Below are 20235 nucleotides of genomic sequence, written 5' to 3' on the forward strand. Positions count from 1 at the left end.
CTTATTGAAAGACTTTCTACCACCAAAAAAAAAAAAGCAATGAAAAAGTGTCATTCTGTATTTCTAATTTTACCAATTTATTAAGTAGTAATTGAAAGGTTAATATTTTTCTGTTTTTAAGGTCTGTGTAGGAGTGACAACCAAGAACATCAAATTTGAAATTGTATTTTCAGATATAAAGTTTTTCTACTTAGAAACTATACTGCTTAAAGCGTTATAAATACCTTTGAAGCAGCTGAAGAGCCTGCTGAGAAGATGAGATTTTTCCAAAAGTACTGTTCATAAATGACTGTATTTGTACCTAAAATAAAATGTTAATGTCCAGATTATGTTTGATATTAAGGAAGACATCAGTTTTGTTTAACAATTAATGACTTTTCTATAGAATCAAAATACCCTCAAAACACATCTACCATGTAAGCATCTAGAACTGCATTGTCCCATATAGCAGCCACCAGCCACATGTGCCCACTGAAATGTCACCGCTTGGAAGTGAGACATCTATAAGGGTAAAATACAGATAGATAGGATCCAAACACTCAGTACAAAAAGGGAAAATGTTTTCATCAAAGATATTTATAGTAATGACATATTAAAATTATAATATTTTAATAGAGTGGGTTAAAGTATTTATTAAAATTAATTCCATTTGCTTCTTTTTCTTTATTTGTGTGGCTACTAGAAAAATTAAAATTACATAGGTAATTTGCCTTTGGGGTTCACTATTACTGGATATCACTGATCTAGGAAATTTATGAAAGGAGTGAGTGTGCCTTACAAGCATCTCACTTTGGGATATTTAGGACCTCTGGTGAAGCACCAGGGCCAACAAGTGTCATTTTCCAACACTGCTGCTCTCAGAAACCTTTGTGCCACAGCTAAGGAGGAACAAGAAGTGGAAAATGTTTTTTCAAGATTGCCACCATCCATAGGATGAACTCCAGAATCCTGGTACCCAATAGATGGAAATGAATTACTCTTTGGAAATTACTTTCCTATATACATTATCTTGGTTTGCTCTACTAATGTACACCACACTATCAATCAAACTCTGGAAAAGAAAGGATAATCAAAACTCTGGCACCAAGCAAATTATTTAACTATTAAAAGGTTAATGTGACCTCTAAATTTACCGAGAGCTAAAACTTGTATCTGAGACCACAATAAATCCCTGATACCATATAATCTTTATTAATAATAAATCATAAGAGTAATTTAAGATAAAACAAGTATTTGAAAAATTCCCATTGCCATAAAGATTGAACTCCCAAAGCATTTTGGAAACACCACCTTACCCAACTAGTCAAACACTAACAGTAATAACTAATATACATCTTAATGTCGAAGAGTTTAACTTTCAAAAGCTGAAGGGAAATGTATGCCAAAAACAAAGAGCGGTATTATTAGAGCGATAAGACTTTAGGATCTTTCTGTGGTTTTTTTGGTTAATATGAGACTCTTTCTTATTTACACAGTCCAGATTACATGTAATTTGGTTTTTAAACATTTTTTTAAATAAATGAGGAAAAAATCTGATTTTTCTCACCTTCATGGCAAGGATTTCAGACTCAAAAAATAATCAAAGTACATTCCAAGAAATTGTGCAGCAGAAAGGAGACCATTACCTTGGCCTAAACTTAGGTTAACAGTAGTTTTCAGTAAGAAGGTAACTGAGGTCATACAAGACCAAAAGATGAGAGAGAAACAGGTCACAGTCTCATCTGACATATTTTTTGACTACTTTTCATCCCTCTGGTGTCCCTTAATCTATGACACGTAGGATATGAGCACCTCTTCAGAACTCCCCTCCACAGCTACAGGGAGAATGCAGGTGTGAAGCACAGAGCCAAAGGGAGAGTGCTCCATCTTCCTAATCTGTTCTCATATATTTTCACACTTAAGAAAAAGAATGACAAATTCTCTCTTGGCTCTTTGGCACAAGAATACAAATTTTAGGCTCGGTGCCTGTGGCTCAAGCAGCTAAGGCGCCAGCCACATACACCTGAGCTGGCGGGTTCGAATCCAGCCCAGGCTCACCAAACAATGATGGCTACCACCAAAAAGCAAAATAGCTAGGCGTTGTGGCAGGTGCCTGTAGTCCCAGCTACTTGGGACGCGAAGGCAGGAGAATTGCTTGAGCCCAGGAGTTTGAGGTTGCTGTGAGCTGTGACGCCACAGCACTCTGCCCAGGGCAACAGCTTGAGGCTCTATCTCAAAAAATAAACAAATAAATAAATATAAATTTTAATGTAAATTTAAAATGAACCCTCACTACAATAGCCCTTTGGGATTCTAATTATGCTATGAGATCTTTTATTAGATGTGCTCATTTTTCATTTAAAAGAAAAAGAAAATATTTTGTGAACTGGTTTAAAAATTACTTATACTGCCAATATTTTTGATCAATTTGTAATATGTATTTAAAAGAAATAGTAAATATATAAATATTATTGCATGTGAATATTTACAACAGTACTGGATAGAACAACTGATTATTTTTCAGCTTTACTAAGTAAAAACATGTATAATTATTTACCTCTAAAGCATTGATTTTTGACATGAAGTCCAAGAAATCGTGATCAAATTCTGTTCTTCTTGGATCCAGAATATCATATTGCTTTTTCTTAACTCCTTGATAAATATTTTTGAATTTTATTGCCATAATATCTATTCCTTCTATGGTAGAATTACTCAAAGCTGAATATGTTTGCACAACAGTTATCATTTCTGTAATCTTAAAAATAAAAGTGTTATTTTATTTTTTAATGAGATATTAAGTCCCCTTCCTAGAATGAGCTCTTAATGAATCATTATTAAAAAAAAAACAAATCAATAAACAACCACTAAATCCTTTAGCTAAAACCAAGCAAGAAGAAAAAATGGAAGACAATACTTTTAGACTATATAAAACAGATGATGTTCTATCATATCCAGAGAGAGCTTACATTTTTCAGAAATTAATCACTCTGGCTTTCAATAGGAAAGAGCAGAGAGAACATGACTAAATAGTTTTATCTTTTCCTTCTTGAGAATTCTCAGAATATCATTTCATTGAATCACTGGATTCAAAATCTCCACCACTCTTGCTGTCTCCCACCATAGCTATGATATGTGACACTAGCATGAATCCACCTGTGTTCTCCCTTTGACTCCTGTGTTCAGATAAAACAGTGGTCCCCAACCTTTCTGGCACCAGGGCCTGGTTTCACAGAAGACAACTTTTCCGCAGACTGAGGGGGGCGTAGTCTTGATATGAGTCTTCAAGCAGTTGACTTATTATGGTCTCCGTGCAGTCAAACCTCTCTGCTGATGATGATCTGTGTTCACAGCCTCTCCCCAGGACTAGCATCACCTCCTCAGCTCCACCTCAGATCATTAGCCATTAGTGTCTCATAAAGAGTGTGCCACCTAGATCTCTTCCATGCACGGTTTACAGCAGGGTTCACGCTCCTATGAGAATCTAATGCTGAAACTGATGTGACAGGAGGCGGAGCTCAGGCGGTGAGGTGAGCCATGGGGAGAGGCTGTAAACAGATGAAGCGTTACTAGCTCGCCCACCGCTCACCTCCTTCGTAACAAGCCACAGACCACTTACGGCCCACGGCCCAGGGGCTGGGGACCACAGAGATGATGAACCAACCCAAGAAGCCTGAACGATGACAGTAATCACTCCTGACCCCAAAGAGCCCTAGGAAGCCCTCACGATACTTTTTATTTCAGAACCGACAGTCTACTTTACCAAATACAATCTACCTTACAGGAAAAAAAAAAAAAAATCTATGTCCACAGTCTACTTAGTCCCTTGATCTTCATCAGTGAGTCCCCAATTTGATTCCTGCTTTAGAAAACAATGTCCTTAGCTCTCCAGGGCCGATCCATTTGTCCAATGGCCAGAAATGGAATAAACCTGTTTTCAGAGAGTCTTCCGAATATCACACACCATGAAGATAGCACTGCCAGGTTCCCCTACACAGCCAGCAGAATTCACATAGTTCCTGTGTGTGTCAACCCAGAAAAAAACTATTTTCAGAGCAACTGCTGCTCTTCCTCCACGATTTCTACACACTTCCAAAAACCAGTGTGATCCTAGAAGCCTCCTAAACCTGGAGGACAGATAGGCCATTGGGATTTACAGTGTGCTGTATGTGCTCTGTGTACAGAGAAGTATCTGAGTCTCCCCCAACACATGCACTCCATTCGTCTTCTTTAAAGAACAAAAACTTACTCCTGCCAGCTCACTCTGCTTTTCTAGCAAGCTAAGACTCTGTCCTTTACCCTGTAGCCCTTACCCTACCACCTGGCCCCAGCCAGAGACTGGGGCAGAATTCTGATCACTAACACATCCTCTATTTGCCCACGGGTTAGAGGAGGGGTCATTTGAACGTCAGGTGGTCTGTCCCTGACTTGACCCTCTAAATGTAGCCAGTGTAGACCTCCCCCCAATACCACATTGCAACACCATAAAAGCCAGTCGTGGGAATCAGCCATGATGATGACCATGCTCCTGCTGGTTTGCGTTGGTCTTGGCTTTTTCATCAGCTCTCTTTATCAACTTTTGATCCCCTAGTACTGACAACCATTTATAATCCCTTCTCTGGCTCCCCCACCTTAGCACTCCTTCTAGTTCTCAACTTTCTCTGATTCCCTCATCTCAATGTCACCATAAGGAAAGACCCTACCTAACCTACCAGCTCCAGTTCCTAAATCTTCTGCAGCATACCAGCTCCCCACAAATGTTCAGGGTGAGAAGAAAACAAATCTAAACATACAGCCCTGGGAAACACCAATATTCCTCAAAATGCATGGCAGGAAGAGAAAGAAGCAAAGACCATTGTACACACTTTATTCTGGCTCTCTAAGACAAACATTCAAATGCATCGCAAGTCTCCACCTACCAAAAAAGGTGTGTTTCAGCACCCTGATACTGACATACTAGAACCTTCTTCATTTGGTTCTTAAAGGTCCTCAACATCTTTGTCCACTTCTAAGGTTTCAGCTCTCCAACCCAACCTCAGTCTTGTCTCTCAGTCGACCCAGTTCGACTTTGCCACTGGGTCATTCTGATGCTGAATCTCACCTTTTCCTACTGGGCTCTGACTTAGTTTGCCCTTCTGACTCTCCTCTTCACATATTTAAGAGTTCACAGGGGTAGTTCCACAATGGCCCCTACCGTCCCCAACTCATCAGAGGAAACCCATCCAGGCAGCTCAGCAACCACTTTGAATGGATTTTACAAAACCCTGGTCACACTTCAGGGTTAAATGGATAGCCTCACCTTTGATAGTCTGGACGTCAATATCCAGCAATTATCCCCAGCCAGTCTTGTAGTTCTTAGTGTAGGTGAACTGGGATAACCTAGCAATCAGGATGCACTTCAAGTAGGGAGTGGGGCAGGGTAAGGGTGTTGCTACGTTAGCTCTGGTTGCTGAACCCTTGTGGCTTAAGGTTGTATTCTAAAAGACAAGAGGCAGGGCTTTCCCAGAGATCTGGAGGGGTGTGGCTAATGGAGCTGGCTAGTGGATGCCCACTCCCTCTAGCATCAGAGAAATGGCCAGGATGGATGCCAATTCTTCCCAGCATCAGACCTGCCACCAAAGATCGTCATTGATAATGGGCCATTAAAGTCTAGCCCAGCGGTTCTCAACCTGTGGGTCATGACCCACAGGAACTGTATTAAAGGGCCGTGGCATTAGGAAGGTTGGGAACCACTGGTCTAGCCCTAAAACTGTACCAAGCTCAAACCTGCACCCAAGTTGGTAAGGTTTCTGGCTCCTGGAAAAATTAAGGGTAAGCAAGACCCAGCCCAGGTGTATCCTCTAGTGGATTCAAAGACATTACACATTTTTGAGGAACAGTCCTGACCACTGAGGCCTGTTTATTAATTTGACCCATACTAACATCTTTTAATTGGACACTGACCCCAAAACCATCCTAATTGCTCATAAAACAACCCTATACAGGGCGGCACCTGTGGCTCAAGGAGTAGGGCGCCGGTCCCACATGCCGGAGGTGGCGGGTTCAAACCCAGCCCTGGCCAAAAACCACAAAATAAATAAATAAATAAATAAATAAATGGCTCAAAACAACCCTATACAACAGTTTCTTAGATACTACACTAAAAGCATAAGCAAAAGAAAAACTTGATAAATTGGGCTTGATTGAAATTAAAAACTACAGTGTTTCAAAAGCCACAATCAAGAAAGTTGAAAGACAACCCACAGAATGACAGAAAGCGTCTGTAAATCATGTATCTGGCAAGGAACATGCAGTATATACAAAGAACTTTTACAATTCAACAATAAAAAGACAAATAACTCAATTAAAATGTATGAAAAGGATGTGAACAGACATTTCTCCAAAGAAATACTGATGGATAGTAAGCACATGAAAAGATGCTCAACATCATTAGTCATCAGGGAAATGCAAATCAAAACTTCAAGTGATAGAACTCCACACCCACTAGGATGGCCTCATCCAAAAGGACAGGTAATAACCACTTCGCGGCCTTTTGGCTAAGATCAAGTGTAGTATCAGAAATAGCTGATAATAACAAGTGCAGGCAAGGATGTGAAGAAATTAATAACCCATGTACTTCACTGGTTAGAATATATAATGAAATAATGCAGCTACTTCGAAAAATAGTTTGGCAGTTCTTCAAAAACTTAAATATAGATTTACCATATGACCCAGAAATTCCAATTCTATGTATATAACCAGGATAAATGACAATAAGTCAACCCAAAAACATATACACTGATGTTCATAAACAAATTATCATTAATATCCAAGAAGAAGAAACAACCCAAATGTCCATCAACTGATGAGTGGACAAATAAAATGTGGCATTATCCATATAATGAAATATTATTGAGCCACGAAAAGGAACAAAGCCCTGAAAAATGCTGTAACACAGATGAACTTTGAAAAGATTATGCTAAGTCAAAGAAGCCAGTGACAAAAGACCACATATTGCATGACTGCGTTTATGTACGATGTCCAGAATAGGCACAGAGATAGAAACTAGATGAGTGGGTGGTCATGCCTGTAATCCCAGCACTTAGGGAGGCCAATCTGGGAGGATCACTTGAGCTCAGGAGTTCCAGACCAACCTGAGCAAGAGCAAGACCACATCTCCACTGAAAATAGAAAAATTAGCTGGGCATTGTGGTAAGCAGCTGTAGTCCCAGCCACTAGGGAGACTGAGGCAGGAAGATCACTTAAACCCAGGAGTTTGAGCTCCTGTGAGCTATGATAATCCCATGGCACTCTAGCCAGGGCAACAGAGTGAGACTCTTCTCAAAAAAGGTAAAAGAAAAGAAAGAAGGTAGATCAGTGGTTTCTTAAGGCTGGGTAGAAGAGAGAATGGGATGTGACTCCTACTGGATATAGGGTTTTGTTCTTAATGGTTGCACAGCCCTATGAATTTGCCATTTAACACTGACTTGTACATTTTAATGAGTAAATGAGGTATAATTGAATTCTATTTCAATAAAGCTATTAAATAAATTTAAAAATGGGCTCAGGGCTCAAAGAAGTATATGCAAATGACTCAGCTTGGTTCTCTTCATCACCCATCTTTTCCTGCACTGGCTACATGAGGAGGTCATAAACAAAAAAATAGGCTTCAAGACATGTCTAGGAAATGCACTTCCATCTATGTAATGTCCTAACTACCTTCCAACAAATGATGAACAGGACCCTAAATACTAGCAGGGCCTAGGGAGGGGGCAAAGTGTGGGAGGGGTGGTATTCAGATGATAGCTTTACAGACATCTCACAAAGGCTGATTCTGAGAAATCTCTGGTAGGGGCTGCCATATATCCCCTATAAAAATACCACTCCTCCCCAGCCAGTCTAAATAAGCAAATCAAAGGTGAAGTTTCTAACCCATATCTTCCTAGCAAAAGCACCATCCACACAATGCTTACGTATACATCATACATACAGGCCCCGAAAGAGGAGATGCCCGGACATCCAGATACCCCACAACTACTAAGTTCCTCAAGGCAGAGCAGGTGTTTCATCTCATCCTTTTCTCAGTCTAATATAATGGTTAAGAGCAGAGGATTTTAAGCTCAAGTTCCATAGTTAGAAGTAGAATTGAGATTTCACAAGAGGTGAAAGTTTGCAATAGCTTTTGTGTGACTGGCAGAAGGCAGTAACCAAGAATGAAAAAATAAGGTATAAGAAAATGTAGTGAGCTTTAAGTGGTATCAGGAGAGTTGTAACAACAGTGAAAAAAGAGATCAGGAACAATAAATCTCAACGGCACTACGTAAAGCACATAAGAAGCAAAAGGGTGGTTTGGGGTGGGGGTGCTGTGACAGCATAATGCTTACCTTCTCTAGCCTTTTACAGAAAGCTTCAAATTTCCCAAATATATACATTTCTGAAACTTCAAAAGACTTTTCTCCTGAGGAGTCTAAAATCTGTTTCTTTGTTTTGTGAAAAGATGCCTGGTATTCCTTGAATAGAAAAATGCAATCCTATGAGAAAAGTAAAAGAAGCAGGGGAAGGAAAGTGATTCATTTGTTCGGGAACTGAAAATTCAAAAATTCTACCCTCACAAAAAACTGACCCCACAGACCCTCATCAGGGGCTTTTGCTGATAATGACAAAAATTCGAGTTCTCTGCCTACATAGTAAAGGTCTGTGAAAATCAATATAGCTTTTTTAATTTACATCACATCTTCATCTTCTTCATCCTCAACTATTTTTCCTTTACTCTTATTCTATATCCAGTTATGACGTATATTATTTGTCTTTCCATTTTCATGACTAATTATATAGAATTCCCAGGAGGTCCAGAAATTCTCTATCAATACATCTCTATTCGGTTAGCACTCATCTCTTAATCAGCATTCTTTATGTTCAGGTTTATAAAACATGAAGATTAATATATCACATCTCCAAAAGGAGATCATAAAGTCTTTGATGAGGGGATTGCTGAAATCCTAATATTTGAGTACACAGCTATAACATTGCTAGTTAATCTTTTAGAAATAAAAAAAGGATATGTTGCTAAAGTCCAGTAGGAATTAAATATCATGTCAAGCTTACATTTCCTAAAAACCAAATGATTCTTTTTAATGTTAAACTTTTTCAAAGTCATCAACAGCCAGTCAGATCTTCATGGTTATGTCAACTCTCTGGTTCTGATTCTCCTACCTCCTTCTCCTCTTGTGGAAGCCTCCTATCAGCTGATTAGCAACCCCAATTCCATCTGTGATCTTATTACATCTTGCCATATGTAACATAACATATGGACAGGTTCTGAGAATAAGGACATCTTAGGAGGGACATTAATCTGCCTACCACAACTACTGAATCAGAATTTCTGTCAGTAGGGCTCAGAAATCTGTATTTTTAACTACTTTCCAAAGTGATTCCTATAAATATTCAGATTGGAGAATGACCCATCTTATTCCCTCCTCTATCAACATTCAAAACAGTATCATTGCTTTCTTCAATGTCCCTATTTTTTCATTCAATTCAACAAGTTTCTTGGTGCCTACGGTGGGTTAGGAACACCTGGAGATCAGATCCCTACTCCCTGGGAGATACCGTCTACTGGGAATCGCACTCCTTTTCTTCGTTCTTATTGACCAGTCTCTTCACGTGGGACAGATGAGGTCCTAAATAACAATTTTTCTCCTTGTCTCCTCCAACTCCTCTGAAAACGATTCCTAGGCTCCGGGCCTATAGCTCAGCAGCTAGGGTGCTGGCCACATACACTGGGGTTGGCCGGTTTGAAACCAACCCTGGCCTGCCAAACAACAACAACTACAACAAAAAAATAGCCGGGGATTGTGGCAGGTGCCTGTAGTCCCAGCTACTTGGGAGGCTGAAGCAAGAGAATCACTTAAGCCCAAGAGTTTGAGGTTGCTGTGAGCTGTGAGGCTATAGCACTCTACTGAGGGCAACATAGTGAAACTCTGTCTCAAAAAGAAAAAAGAAAGAAAGAAAAAGAAAACCATTCCTAAAAACTATACAATGAAAGTTTCCTTAAAAAATTCAGATCTAGGGTGGCGCCTGTGGCTCAGTGAGTAGGGTGCCAGCCCCATATACCGAGGGTAGTGGGTTCAAACCCAGCCTCGGCCAAACTGCAACAAAAAATAGCCAGGCATTGTGGCGGGCGCCTATAGTCCAGCTGCTCGGGAAGCTGAGGCAAGAGAATCGTGTAAGCCCAAAAAAGCTGGAGGTTGCTGTGAGCCGTGTGACGTCATGGCACCCTACCGAGGGCGGTAAAGTGTGACTGTCTCTACAAAAAAAAAAAAAATTCAGATATAAAAGAAACTGCATTGAGCTAGAATTCAGAAAACTAAGCTCCCATTTCTAATTCCGTCTAAATGGCTAATAAGCTTAAGGATATTGAAAGAATTGTGAAGGCCAGGCCCAGTGGCTCACACTTTTAATCTTAACACTCTTAGTTGGGGGCTGACTTGAACCTGTTCCCCTTTTCCCCCCACCTCTTCTTGAATTTAATTGTTTTTCCTCACGTGCAGGCCTGTTGTTCATCTACTAGTTTCAAATTAGTATTGAATACATGGGATGTTTGTTTTTCCATTCCTGAGATACTTTACTAAGGAGAAGGTTCTTCAGCTCCACCCAGGTAAATACAAAAGAAAATACTCAGCAGCAAGTACAGCCAAGTCGTTGCTGGCTCTACTTGCATTCAGCAATTGCTCTTGAGCATTTCACTGCCTTTACCATCTCGACGAGTTTCTTCCATTGTTTCTTACAGTCCTTTTTTGTCCTGCCAAGTACTGCTTCTGCTATTTTCCCACCATCTTTCATGTGTATTTGAAAGAGGCCCTGCTCCATGTTCTTTTTAAAATTACCCAAATCCTTTTTGTTTGTCATCTTTTTGATGAGGGTCAAGTTTTTGGAGACTCTTTTCTTTGCAAGTTCTCTTGACTCCAGAAAAAAAATGTATATTCATATAATTGATAGTAATTTCCCATCTTGAATTTGTTTCCAGCAGAAAACACAGCTCACCATTTTAATTAGCACCTACAGACCAATCCTCTTCTGACCAATTTTCACTGCGGTTTCCACCTTGGACAGTTGATTCCTCCCGTTGCTTAGCAGCTTGTACGTACACGCCCCAACTTCCTTTGTCTTTCATAGTTCGCTCATTTATATCTTCTAGCATCTGTTTGTGCTACAGCAGCCATTCCTACTGCTTTTGTAGAAGTTGAGTGTTCAGTTCAAGCATTGTACACTTGCTGTCTGGGCTCATCCCAGAGCTTTTTCACTTCTTCTATCAAATGAACGGGATCTTCTCATTGTTAGAAGAGCGATTCCAAGTCTTACTTGAGTTTCAAAGTTTTTGCATTTCCCCTTGAATGGCTCTTTTCTGGATATTTTTTTTTCCTTCTTTGCCAGTAATGATTGCTGCTGTCTAACTTCCTCTTCCTTCTCAGATATCCAAAAAGCTTCTAGTTCAGCCTGCTTTAGGGCTTGGGGGGAGGAGGGGGGTGTTTGTGCTTTGGCTTTTGTTTTGTTTGTTTCAGCTTCTTGCTTCTTCTGTTTTGCTTTGCTCTTGCTTTCTTCTCTGCTTCTTCTTTGGCTTTCTCGTCTTTGAATTTTTTTTATCCTTGTATCACAGTTAATCTGAATTATCAACTAATGTTCTTGTTTTGTTTTGTTTTTTCTTTTCTTCTTTTTCAACTAATGTTCTTATTCATTTCTTCTTCTTTTTTCTTTTTTTTTCGCAGTTTTTGGCCGGGGCTGGGTTGGAACCCGCCACCTCCAGCAGATGGGGCCGGCGCCCTCCTCCTTTGAGCCACAGGCGCCGCCCTCTTCTTTTTTTCTTTGTGCCCGCTCACTGGGTTCTGCTTTTCCATCCCTCTCCTCTCATCATGACATTCTGTTTATTTTTCTTCTGCATTTAAATAAGAAAATTCCCTCTAAGAATGAAAATTATGCCAAGGGGAACAAAAAAATGAATTCATAAAACCTAGTTTAGAAACTTTCTTTTTTTAATTTGACCACCAGGAATCCCTTTTAAACACTGGGGAAAACACTTAAAAGAAACTGTCCCTTTCTTTACTTTTAGAAAGAACTGAGTTATTGAACCTAGGAGCTACCCTGTAAATGCTTCTCTTTCCGCTCAATCATGCATTTCACAAACTTTAGTTATGCAAGTGAAGTGGTCACTATCGGCTCCTCTCATTGGCTCACCAGCTGCTTTCCATCGCGCTGTAAAACGCTGCTTTTTAAGCTACTTCGATCCATTTCTGTGTGGTTTTGTGTCCTACATGGCCAAGATCAAGAATTGCCTAATGATCTTGGTTCTTCCAGTTCTTGGATCAACTGTTTTCAGCCCGAGAATCTGTCCTAACTGCAATTCTTCATCTTTCTATCTTCCAATTCAGAGGTCAGCATGAGGGTGATGGTACTGCCCTGGGTGGGGGCACTGAGTGTCCTCTCCAACGAGATTGTTCAAGCAGTACCTCTTGGCTCCAGGGACCTGCACATGGAGACCACCAATAATAATGGCTTCCAACTGGAGCCTTCTTGCCACATCCATTTCTCTCAGATTTCAAAGAAAAGATCACTTTAACTTTATACAACATTTCCAGAAAATCCTATCTCACCACTCACTTAGCGCCAAAACTTCCAACAAGGTCAATACAAGAAAGGAACAGGGGCAGCGCCTGTGGCTCAAAGGAGTAGGGCGCCAGCCCCATATGCTGGAGGTGGTGGGTTCAAACCCAGCCCCAGCCAAAAAGAAAAAAAAAAAAAAAAAAAAAAAAACATTTAAAAGAAAGGAACAGTATTGGCTATCTCTCTCACGACCACAGTTTCTAAGAATGATAAATAAAACTGTAACAAATGGAACTTAAAAGTGTTTACAAAAAGATAATTACATCATGACTAAGTTAAGTTTATCTCAGAAATGGGAAGGTAGTTTAATTTTATGAAACCTAAAAATGTCATTCATCACATTAACAGATTGGGGAGGAACATTCTGTAAGGATTTCAATAAATACATGCACCCAAAAAAATTCCAAGACCCATTCATAACTTCAAAAAACATCTCTTAGTACTAAACTAATCTGATCAAAGCTATATTAAAAACCTGCAAAAGTTCAGACTATATGGAGGAATGTTAAAAACATTCTCTTCTAAGAAAGGATCAAAATTAGGATGCCACCTGCCATCTATTTAAGAATGAATGGCAGTCTTAGTCAATGCAAAAAAAAGAAAATGAAAGATTAAAATAACTGGAGTTGGAGTGAGAGGTGGGGGCCAAAGCATATGAAATGTCACACAAGAGGTGTCTGATGCAGGTAGCCATGGAGATGATGAGACATAGATCACACCCCAAAAGAAGCATTAAATATCAAGGGAAGAAGCTGACATGAATCACATTGTTTTTATATCCTCATATTACTCTGTGCAAGGTATTTTTTGCTAACATGTTATGTGAATGAACAAAGTGAACAAAATTGAGCAGGATGGTAAAAGCTTTGTTTTATGAAAATTACTTATACAAACCTGAATTTTCTTTAGCACAGCTGGCGTATCCTGATCCCATACATGGCTTAATCCTCCATCAGTAATATATGCTTTACATGCTGTCACCATTTGGTTTGTTACCTAAAGTAAACACAGGTTAAAAAAATAACTCTAGGCAAAAAGAAAAATAAAATTCAAGCAAAAAACTATGATAAATAGTATACTTATGAAGTGAATGAATCGCAGGATATAAGAAAACAAATAAGTGTTTTAGACAAAACAAAGAAAACTCCAAATCACATTTACCTCCACATTTAAGTCAACATCACTAGGGCAACAAATTTCAAAGTCAACAACATTTTCCACTTATCCATCCCTCCTCTAATTAGGCCTTGATCCAGTTCAAATGGGATTCTCTACTTTCCTTCAAACAAACATAAATGCAACCACCCCTCAGTGAAGAAAAAACAAGATGGCCATTTAGAAACGGTCAGGAGATTAGATCAAGTTGATAGGCTGACACAGAACTTAAAGATATTCCTAAAATATAGAATGCACACAGTGTCACAGTGTCAGAACTATAGGGAAGGAAAATGACTAGAGAAAACCAAAACCTAGTTCTGAAAAAGGCTGCTGTTGAAGCTGAAACAGTTCTGGAAAATTTCAACATCAGAGACAATGTGAAGTGACCCCTGGCTGTTATCCTGCATACTGAATTTAGAGCAATTTGTATAGCAGGCAATAGGCAATAGAGACCTTTGCTGAAAAGGAAAAAGCCATGACAATCTCAGAGAGGGATAGGCATGCCCCAGGTAGCTACTGTACCCCAGGAGGACACATCAGAGAAAAACCTACCCACACTCCCCTCTCAACAATAGGTCACGCACCTCCACCTTACAAGAGAAAAACTATAGTGAACAGAATGAGAGGGAAATTGTGAGTCTCAAAAAGATGGGCAAATTTGAGGGCTCAGAGAATGACACCACAAAATGTAGCACTCTGACATGCTGAATTAAAGAAGCAGCCTCAAGGTCTCTCTTACCTTCCTCCACTACTCCAGTCTCTTCCTAATCCTATGCCTCTCCCAAAGCACAGGATGCAGCTGCTCTCTGAAGGTTCCTTACCTATTGACTCGCCAAAGAGAACGCAACTGCCTTCCACTCCCTCCCTGAAATCTCATTATCTGTCTAAGAAAAGAAGACTGAAGAATGCAACCTCACTGAGACAGACTTTTTCACAAGATAATGTCTACCTCTCAGGTTCACTCATATCCCAAAGAGAATCAATCATTTACAAGTTCATTTCTGTCTCCTGGGTCCATTTTTTCCTCTAAAAATCATTTACTAACTCTCAGAATTTTTACATCTTTCTTTTTTCCCCCTATTAAAAAGAGTACATATGCATCTGGACCTCGTTGGGTTATTGGGTAATCATTCTCCTTCAACTCCCCCATGCTATGCACATAAATAAATTTTGCATGCCTGACCAGTCATAATGGCTCACACCTATAACACCAGCACTTTAGAAGGCTAAGGCAGGAGGTTCACTTGAGCCCAAGAGTTCAAGGCTGCAGTGAGATGAGACCCTATCCTAAAAAAAAAAAACAAATAAAAAAGCCCTAAATGCCTTTTTCTCTTATGAATCTGTCTTTTGTCAGTTCATTTGCAGTGAACCTTTAAAGCTTCCCCTTCACCTCTACAGGGACAACCAAGAATCAAACAATTGAGGAAAACAAACACAAAAACAGAGGCATTAAACTTAACAAAGAGAAGAAACATAGAAGAGGTAAATGCAAAATGTTTTACAATATTTTTTAGCTAAATTAATACATGAGAAAATTTATAACCATAAAAAAGAAAACAACTAGAGAACTTTGACAACTGATCAGCAATTGGCACATGAAGAGCCAATGAATAAGTTAAAAAGTCAAAAACAAAGATGGAAAAAAAATTAAGAGAAATGGAAGCCAGATTCAAGGAGAGAGAATAAATTGAACAGATGAGTTAGAAATAATCAAAGGCCACTCTGAGAGGCCAAAGTGGGCGGATCACTGGAGCACACAGGTTAGAGACCAGCCTGAGCAAGAGCCAGACCCTGTCTCTAAAAAAAACAGCCAGGTGTTGTGGTGGGTACCTGTCGTCCCAGCTACTAGGGAGGCTGAGACAAGAGGAGCACTTGAGCACTAGAGTTGGAGGTTACTGTGAACTATAACACCACTGTACTCAATCCCAGGGCAACTAAGTAAGACTCTGTCTCAAAAAAATTAAAAACATAAGAAATAATCAAAGGCAAAAGAGGCATAATGTTTCCCAGGAATAAACAGAAGGGAAAGTCTTTGGATTGAGACAATTCAGCAAGTACAGAACAAGACCACATCAATTTGAAATTTTACAAGTTCAAGGATAAAGAAAAATTCCTAAAAGCTTCTTGAGAGGAGAAAAAGAATCAGATTAGCACCAATCTTTTCATCAATAATATTGGATATTAGACAATGATTGAGCAATATCTTCAAAGTTCTAAGAGAAATGATGTTGAACTTAAAATCAAACTGGCATTTGAGTGATTTGAAAACTAAAGGTTTTTTTAGCCGGGCGTTGTGGCGGGCGCCTGTAGTCCCAGCTACTTGGGAGGCTGAGGCAAGAGAATCTGGGCTTAAGCCCAGGAGTTGGAGGTTGCTGTGAGCTGGGTGAGGCCACGGCACTCTACCGAGGGCCATAAAGTGAGACTCTGTCTCTACAAAAAAAAAAAAAAAGAAAGAAAACTAAAGGTTTTTTTAGATACCTAGGAATTCAGGAAGTTCATCACCCACAGAACCTCTCTGAAAAAAATCACTTGAAAATTTTTTTCACCAAAAGAAATGACGAACTTCAGGAGGAAGATGCAGAAATCACAAAACAGTGGTGATCAAAGAAACCAGCAATACTTAGATTGACTTTAGTCTGAATACCCGTTGACTCATAATGTTGAGGAAATGTTAACAATAACATTGAACTGTGAAAGAAAAAAGTATTCAATGTTACTTGAGTGGTAAGGAAGTCTTGATTCCAGACCATTATGATAGGTACATATATAAGAGACCACTGCAGTGGAGAAGAGAGAGTAGGCTCAACTCCGAGCACAGCCTGAGCAAGTGGAAATTAATAGCCTAGAAGCAGTGCAGGGGTCAGCAGGGGGGAAATCACTAAGAGGAAATATCAGGGGTTAGGTGGGATTTTGGTAAAACTGACCTAACAGGATTCTTGCTGAAGACAAGTCAGGTGATCAGAAATCACCTTGGGGGACAGTGGAGGATGGGGAACCTGATCAGATATCAAGGGTGATCAGATGGGGGTTCTTCACCTGATCTTAGCCAAAAGGCTGAGAAGCCGGATGGGGGTTCTTGCAAAACGGACTTAGCAGGTTCTTTGCTAGAACTAGATTTTACAAGCAAGTGCACGGGCAAGCCTAGCAAAAGATTCAGAACCCCGACCGAAGTTTGGTCAAGCAAAGAATCTTCCTCAGAGCTAAAAATCATCTCAATGAACAAGGGAGATGAGTGAAAAGGAAGAATCCTCAGGTCTGAGATTCTTGTCTTACTTAGAGAATGATGAAATCTATACTTTGCTTGTTAAATCAGTCGAAATGTGACTGTGACTTTACATATTTAGTTCTGCTGGAATCATTTATAAAGAAATTCTACTCATGTGTTTCTTGGATAATTTTTCAAATTATTTAAAATAATTAGCTATATGGTGATACACAAGAGGATGTTACACAAACCGTAGTGCTGGTGGGAATAGCTGAAAAAGCACTGATAACAGTGAACACAATCCTTATCTCGCGAGTAGAGTCAAAACCACATGGAATGAGTGAATTAGCAAACTAGCGAGTACGTTTTAAGTCTTGGAGCTTACCTCTGACAAGAAGAAAGGTACCGATTACTCCTTCAATTAAGTACAACTGCCTCCAGTCGATACCATTCTTTTATTGTCCACTGGAAGGATTAAAATCCAGAACTCTGAGAGGCACTCAGATTTCCCAATTTCCTTCCCAGACTCAGAGGGAAACAATTAACTTTTTCACAGGCTCGTATGTGTGATTTCTTCCCTTAGAAACCTACCTTGATAAACAATGAGGTCATTCTCTCTGAGGTATTATAATACCTTGACACGCCATGAATCATTCTGATGGCATTAATCAAATTTTGTATTCCATGTGCCATGGAAACCTAAAATTGAAATATATTAAGTGAATTCCCTCATATGTTTATAGTTTTAATAACCAATATTCCATAATATTCACAACTCTAAACATACACAAAATAGTATACATTTTCACCTGAAAGTCAAATTTACTAAATGCAACCTGGTATCCTTAGATTAGATCCTGCAACAGAAAATAGGCCATTAGTTTTGACAAACATACCAACATAGTGCAAGATGTTAACAGGAGAAACTGGGTGAAGATAATTCTGTACTATCACTGCAACTTTCTGTAAATCCAAACTTAAAAGTATTTCATTTCATTTATTTTATTTTATTATTTTATTTTAATAAAGTCTTACTCTGTCACCCCAGGTAGAGTACCTTGGCGTCTTCACAACTCACAGCAACTTTAAACTCTTGGGCTCAAGAGATGCTCTTGCTTCAGGGACTACTGCTGCCTGCCACAATGCCCAGCTAATTTCTATTTTCTTTTTTTAGTAGCGATGGAGTATCACTCTTGCCCGGGCTGGTCTCAATCTCCTGAGCTCAAGCAATCCTCCCTCCTCAGCTTCCCCAAGTGTTAAGATTACAGGTGTGAGCCATCATGCTGGCTTCAAACTTAAAAGTTGTTTAAAAAACAAAATTATCGAGATGAAAGCAACTTAAAGAGTAAAAGTTCAATCTGCTCTTGTGAAAGATGAAAAAACCAACACCATGAGGGGTAAAGTATCTTAGTTGTGGTCAGAAAGCTAGTGAAAAACGAGAGTGACTAGAACTCATTCTCACTTATTCAACTCAATTTACCTTTCAGCAAACTTTCCAAACGTCCTAACATTCTGAAGATATTGGGAAAAATCCAAAGGTAAGAATTCATGAGGAGCTCACAGCAGAGCCAAAGAGACAAGTACAAACAAGTAAAACACATACAGCAAAAGAGGACAAAGCAGAACCAGTACAACAAAGATAGAAAACAATCACGAACACGTATGCTTACCACGTGCCACGCGCTGGACTAAGAGCCCTGCCCTACATAGTGTCCTAAGGTATGCTGACCACATACCAAACACCCCTGATTGTAAGACTGCACCATTATTTTGTGCACTACTGAGAAAGAAAAAAAACACCCAAGATGGCAAGTTTAACTTAAGGTAAACAGGAAATAAACCAGCCATGGAGAAAAAGAGAGAAACAAAACTTACATGCTCCCAGGGGAAGGAGAGAAAATAAACTCCCTTGAGAATCAGTACCACAAGCTGATACTCAACCGTAATCAGAATTCACACTAATGGTACCAAAAATAAACAAACCAACAAAAACCCAAAAACAAAACACCGTCAAGGAGAGAATTCATCATTTAAAATGGTATCAAATCACTTCCTCAATGATTTATAAAACTTGATTGACTACAAAGTATGTCCTGAGTTCAGAGATGTTAATATGTGCAAAAATGTATGTCTTAGAATTTATAAAGTATGATTATTATTCCAATTTTGCAAATGAGAAAAGAGGAAAGTAGAGATCTTAAGTGCCTTGCTCGAGGCCCCACAGGTATAAGTTGTACAGTGGAGATTCTGAGACCCTGCTCGTAACCAAACCACTATGGAAAAACAGATAAAGTCAATGGCTCCGCCCTTCAAGGAGCTTGCCTTTGGACTGACAGAACAAGACAAAAATATATAAAAAGACTTGTTAAATGGTGATGGAATAAATAAAACCAAGAAAAACCATTGATTAGTCTGTTATATAGTCTACACATGAGGTGTAACTATGAAATAATTAAATCCATTTTATGTGGCTTATTTTATAGTTAACCTATGTGTCAGAAATCATACTATATATGTTATCTGTACATCAAAAAGATCCTAATAAAAATACAACTAGAAAGAGTCCCTTTTACTCTTGCTAAGTCAAATCTACAAAAGCCCCCAATTAATAAAGATGGCTTAGTAATGGTATTAAATAGTTCCTTCAGGAAAATGCCCTTCATCAGAATGTTAAACATTATTATTCATAATAGTGGCTTTTTGAGTACACAGTTCTTGCCTAACAATCTGCTGTGTTCAGACTATTTTTTTATTTTTTTGTGTGTTCAGACATTTTATATGTGAAACATACTCGTAGATACATCTACAGCACAATACGAGGATGAAAAGAAAATGAAAACATACATAACAGTTATTAACCAGAAATGGAAGCATGAGTCCTCTGTACTTTCCCTACTGAAATTATAGTTATAAACTAAACAGCAATTTCTGGTTGCTTTTAATGAGAATAAAGAAAATGAGGGCAAAAAAGATTTTTCAAACTACAGATACAGTGGGCGTATGAGTGGGAAGTAATTATATGACTCAATACTATTAGTACTTCTGTCATTTTAAAAGGTAACGCTTGAAACCTTCCTACATGAGAGGATGTAAAAAGTTCAACAGCAACCTAATAATAACAAAGCACATCCATGGCTAGAATAATTGAACAAAGTTTTTTCAAATTACTGGGATGAAAAAAAGAACTAAATGATCTTTAAATTATATGAATTTAAACAAGTCTTTTGACCTAAGCAGTTGAAATCAGTATACCTTAAAAT

General features: G+C 39.0%; 1 protein-coding gene across 1 annotated transcript in view; it reads right to left on the minus strand.

Annotated features, from left to right (window-relative positions):
* DNAH8 (dynein axonemal heavy chain 8) overlaps positions 1 to 20235 on the minus strand; it is a 319171-nt gene that overhangs the window by 254900 nt on the left and 44036 nt on the right. The window contains exons 11-15 of the mRNA XM_053603542.1: positions 17567 to 17674; positions 13507 to 13608; positions 8340 to 8486; positions 2537 to 2734; positions 225 to 301 (exon numbers count right to left, since the gene is read on the minus strand). Of these exons, the coding sequence (XP_053459517.1) occupies positions 225 to 301; positions 2537 to 2734; positions 8340 to 8486; positions 13507 to 13608; positions 17567 to 17674 (632 nt within the window). The remainder of the gene's footprint in view (positions 1 to 224; positions 302 to 2536; positions 2735 to 8339; positions 8487 to 13506; positions 13609 to 17566; positions 17675 to 20235) is intronic.

The sequence above is a fragment of the Nycticebus coucang genome, chromosome 9 (genome assembly GCF_027406575.1).
Source record: "Nycticebus coucang isolate mNycCou1 chromosome 9, mNycCou1.pri, whole genome shotgun sequence".
NCBI classification, from domain to species: domain Eukaryota; kingdom Metazoa; phylum Chordata; class Mammalia; order Primates; family Lorisidae; genus Nycticebus; species Nycticebus coucang.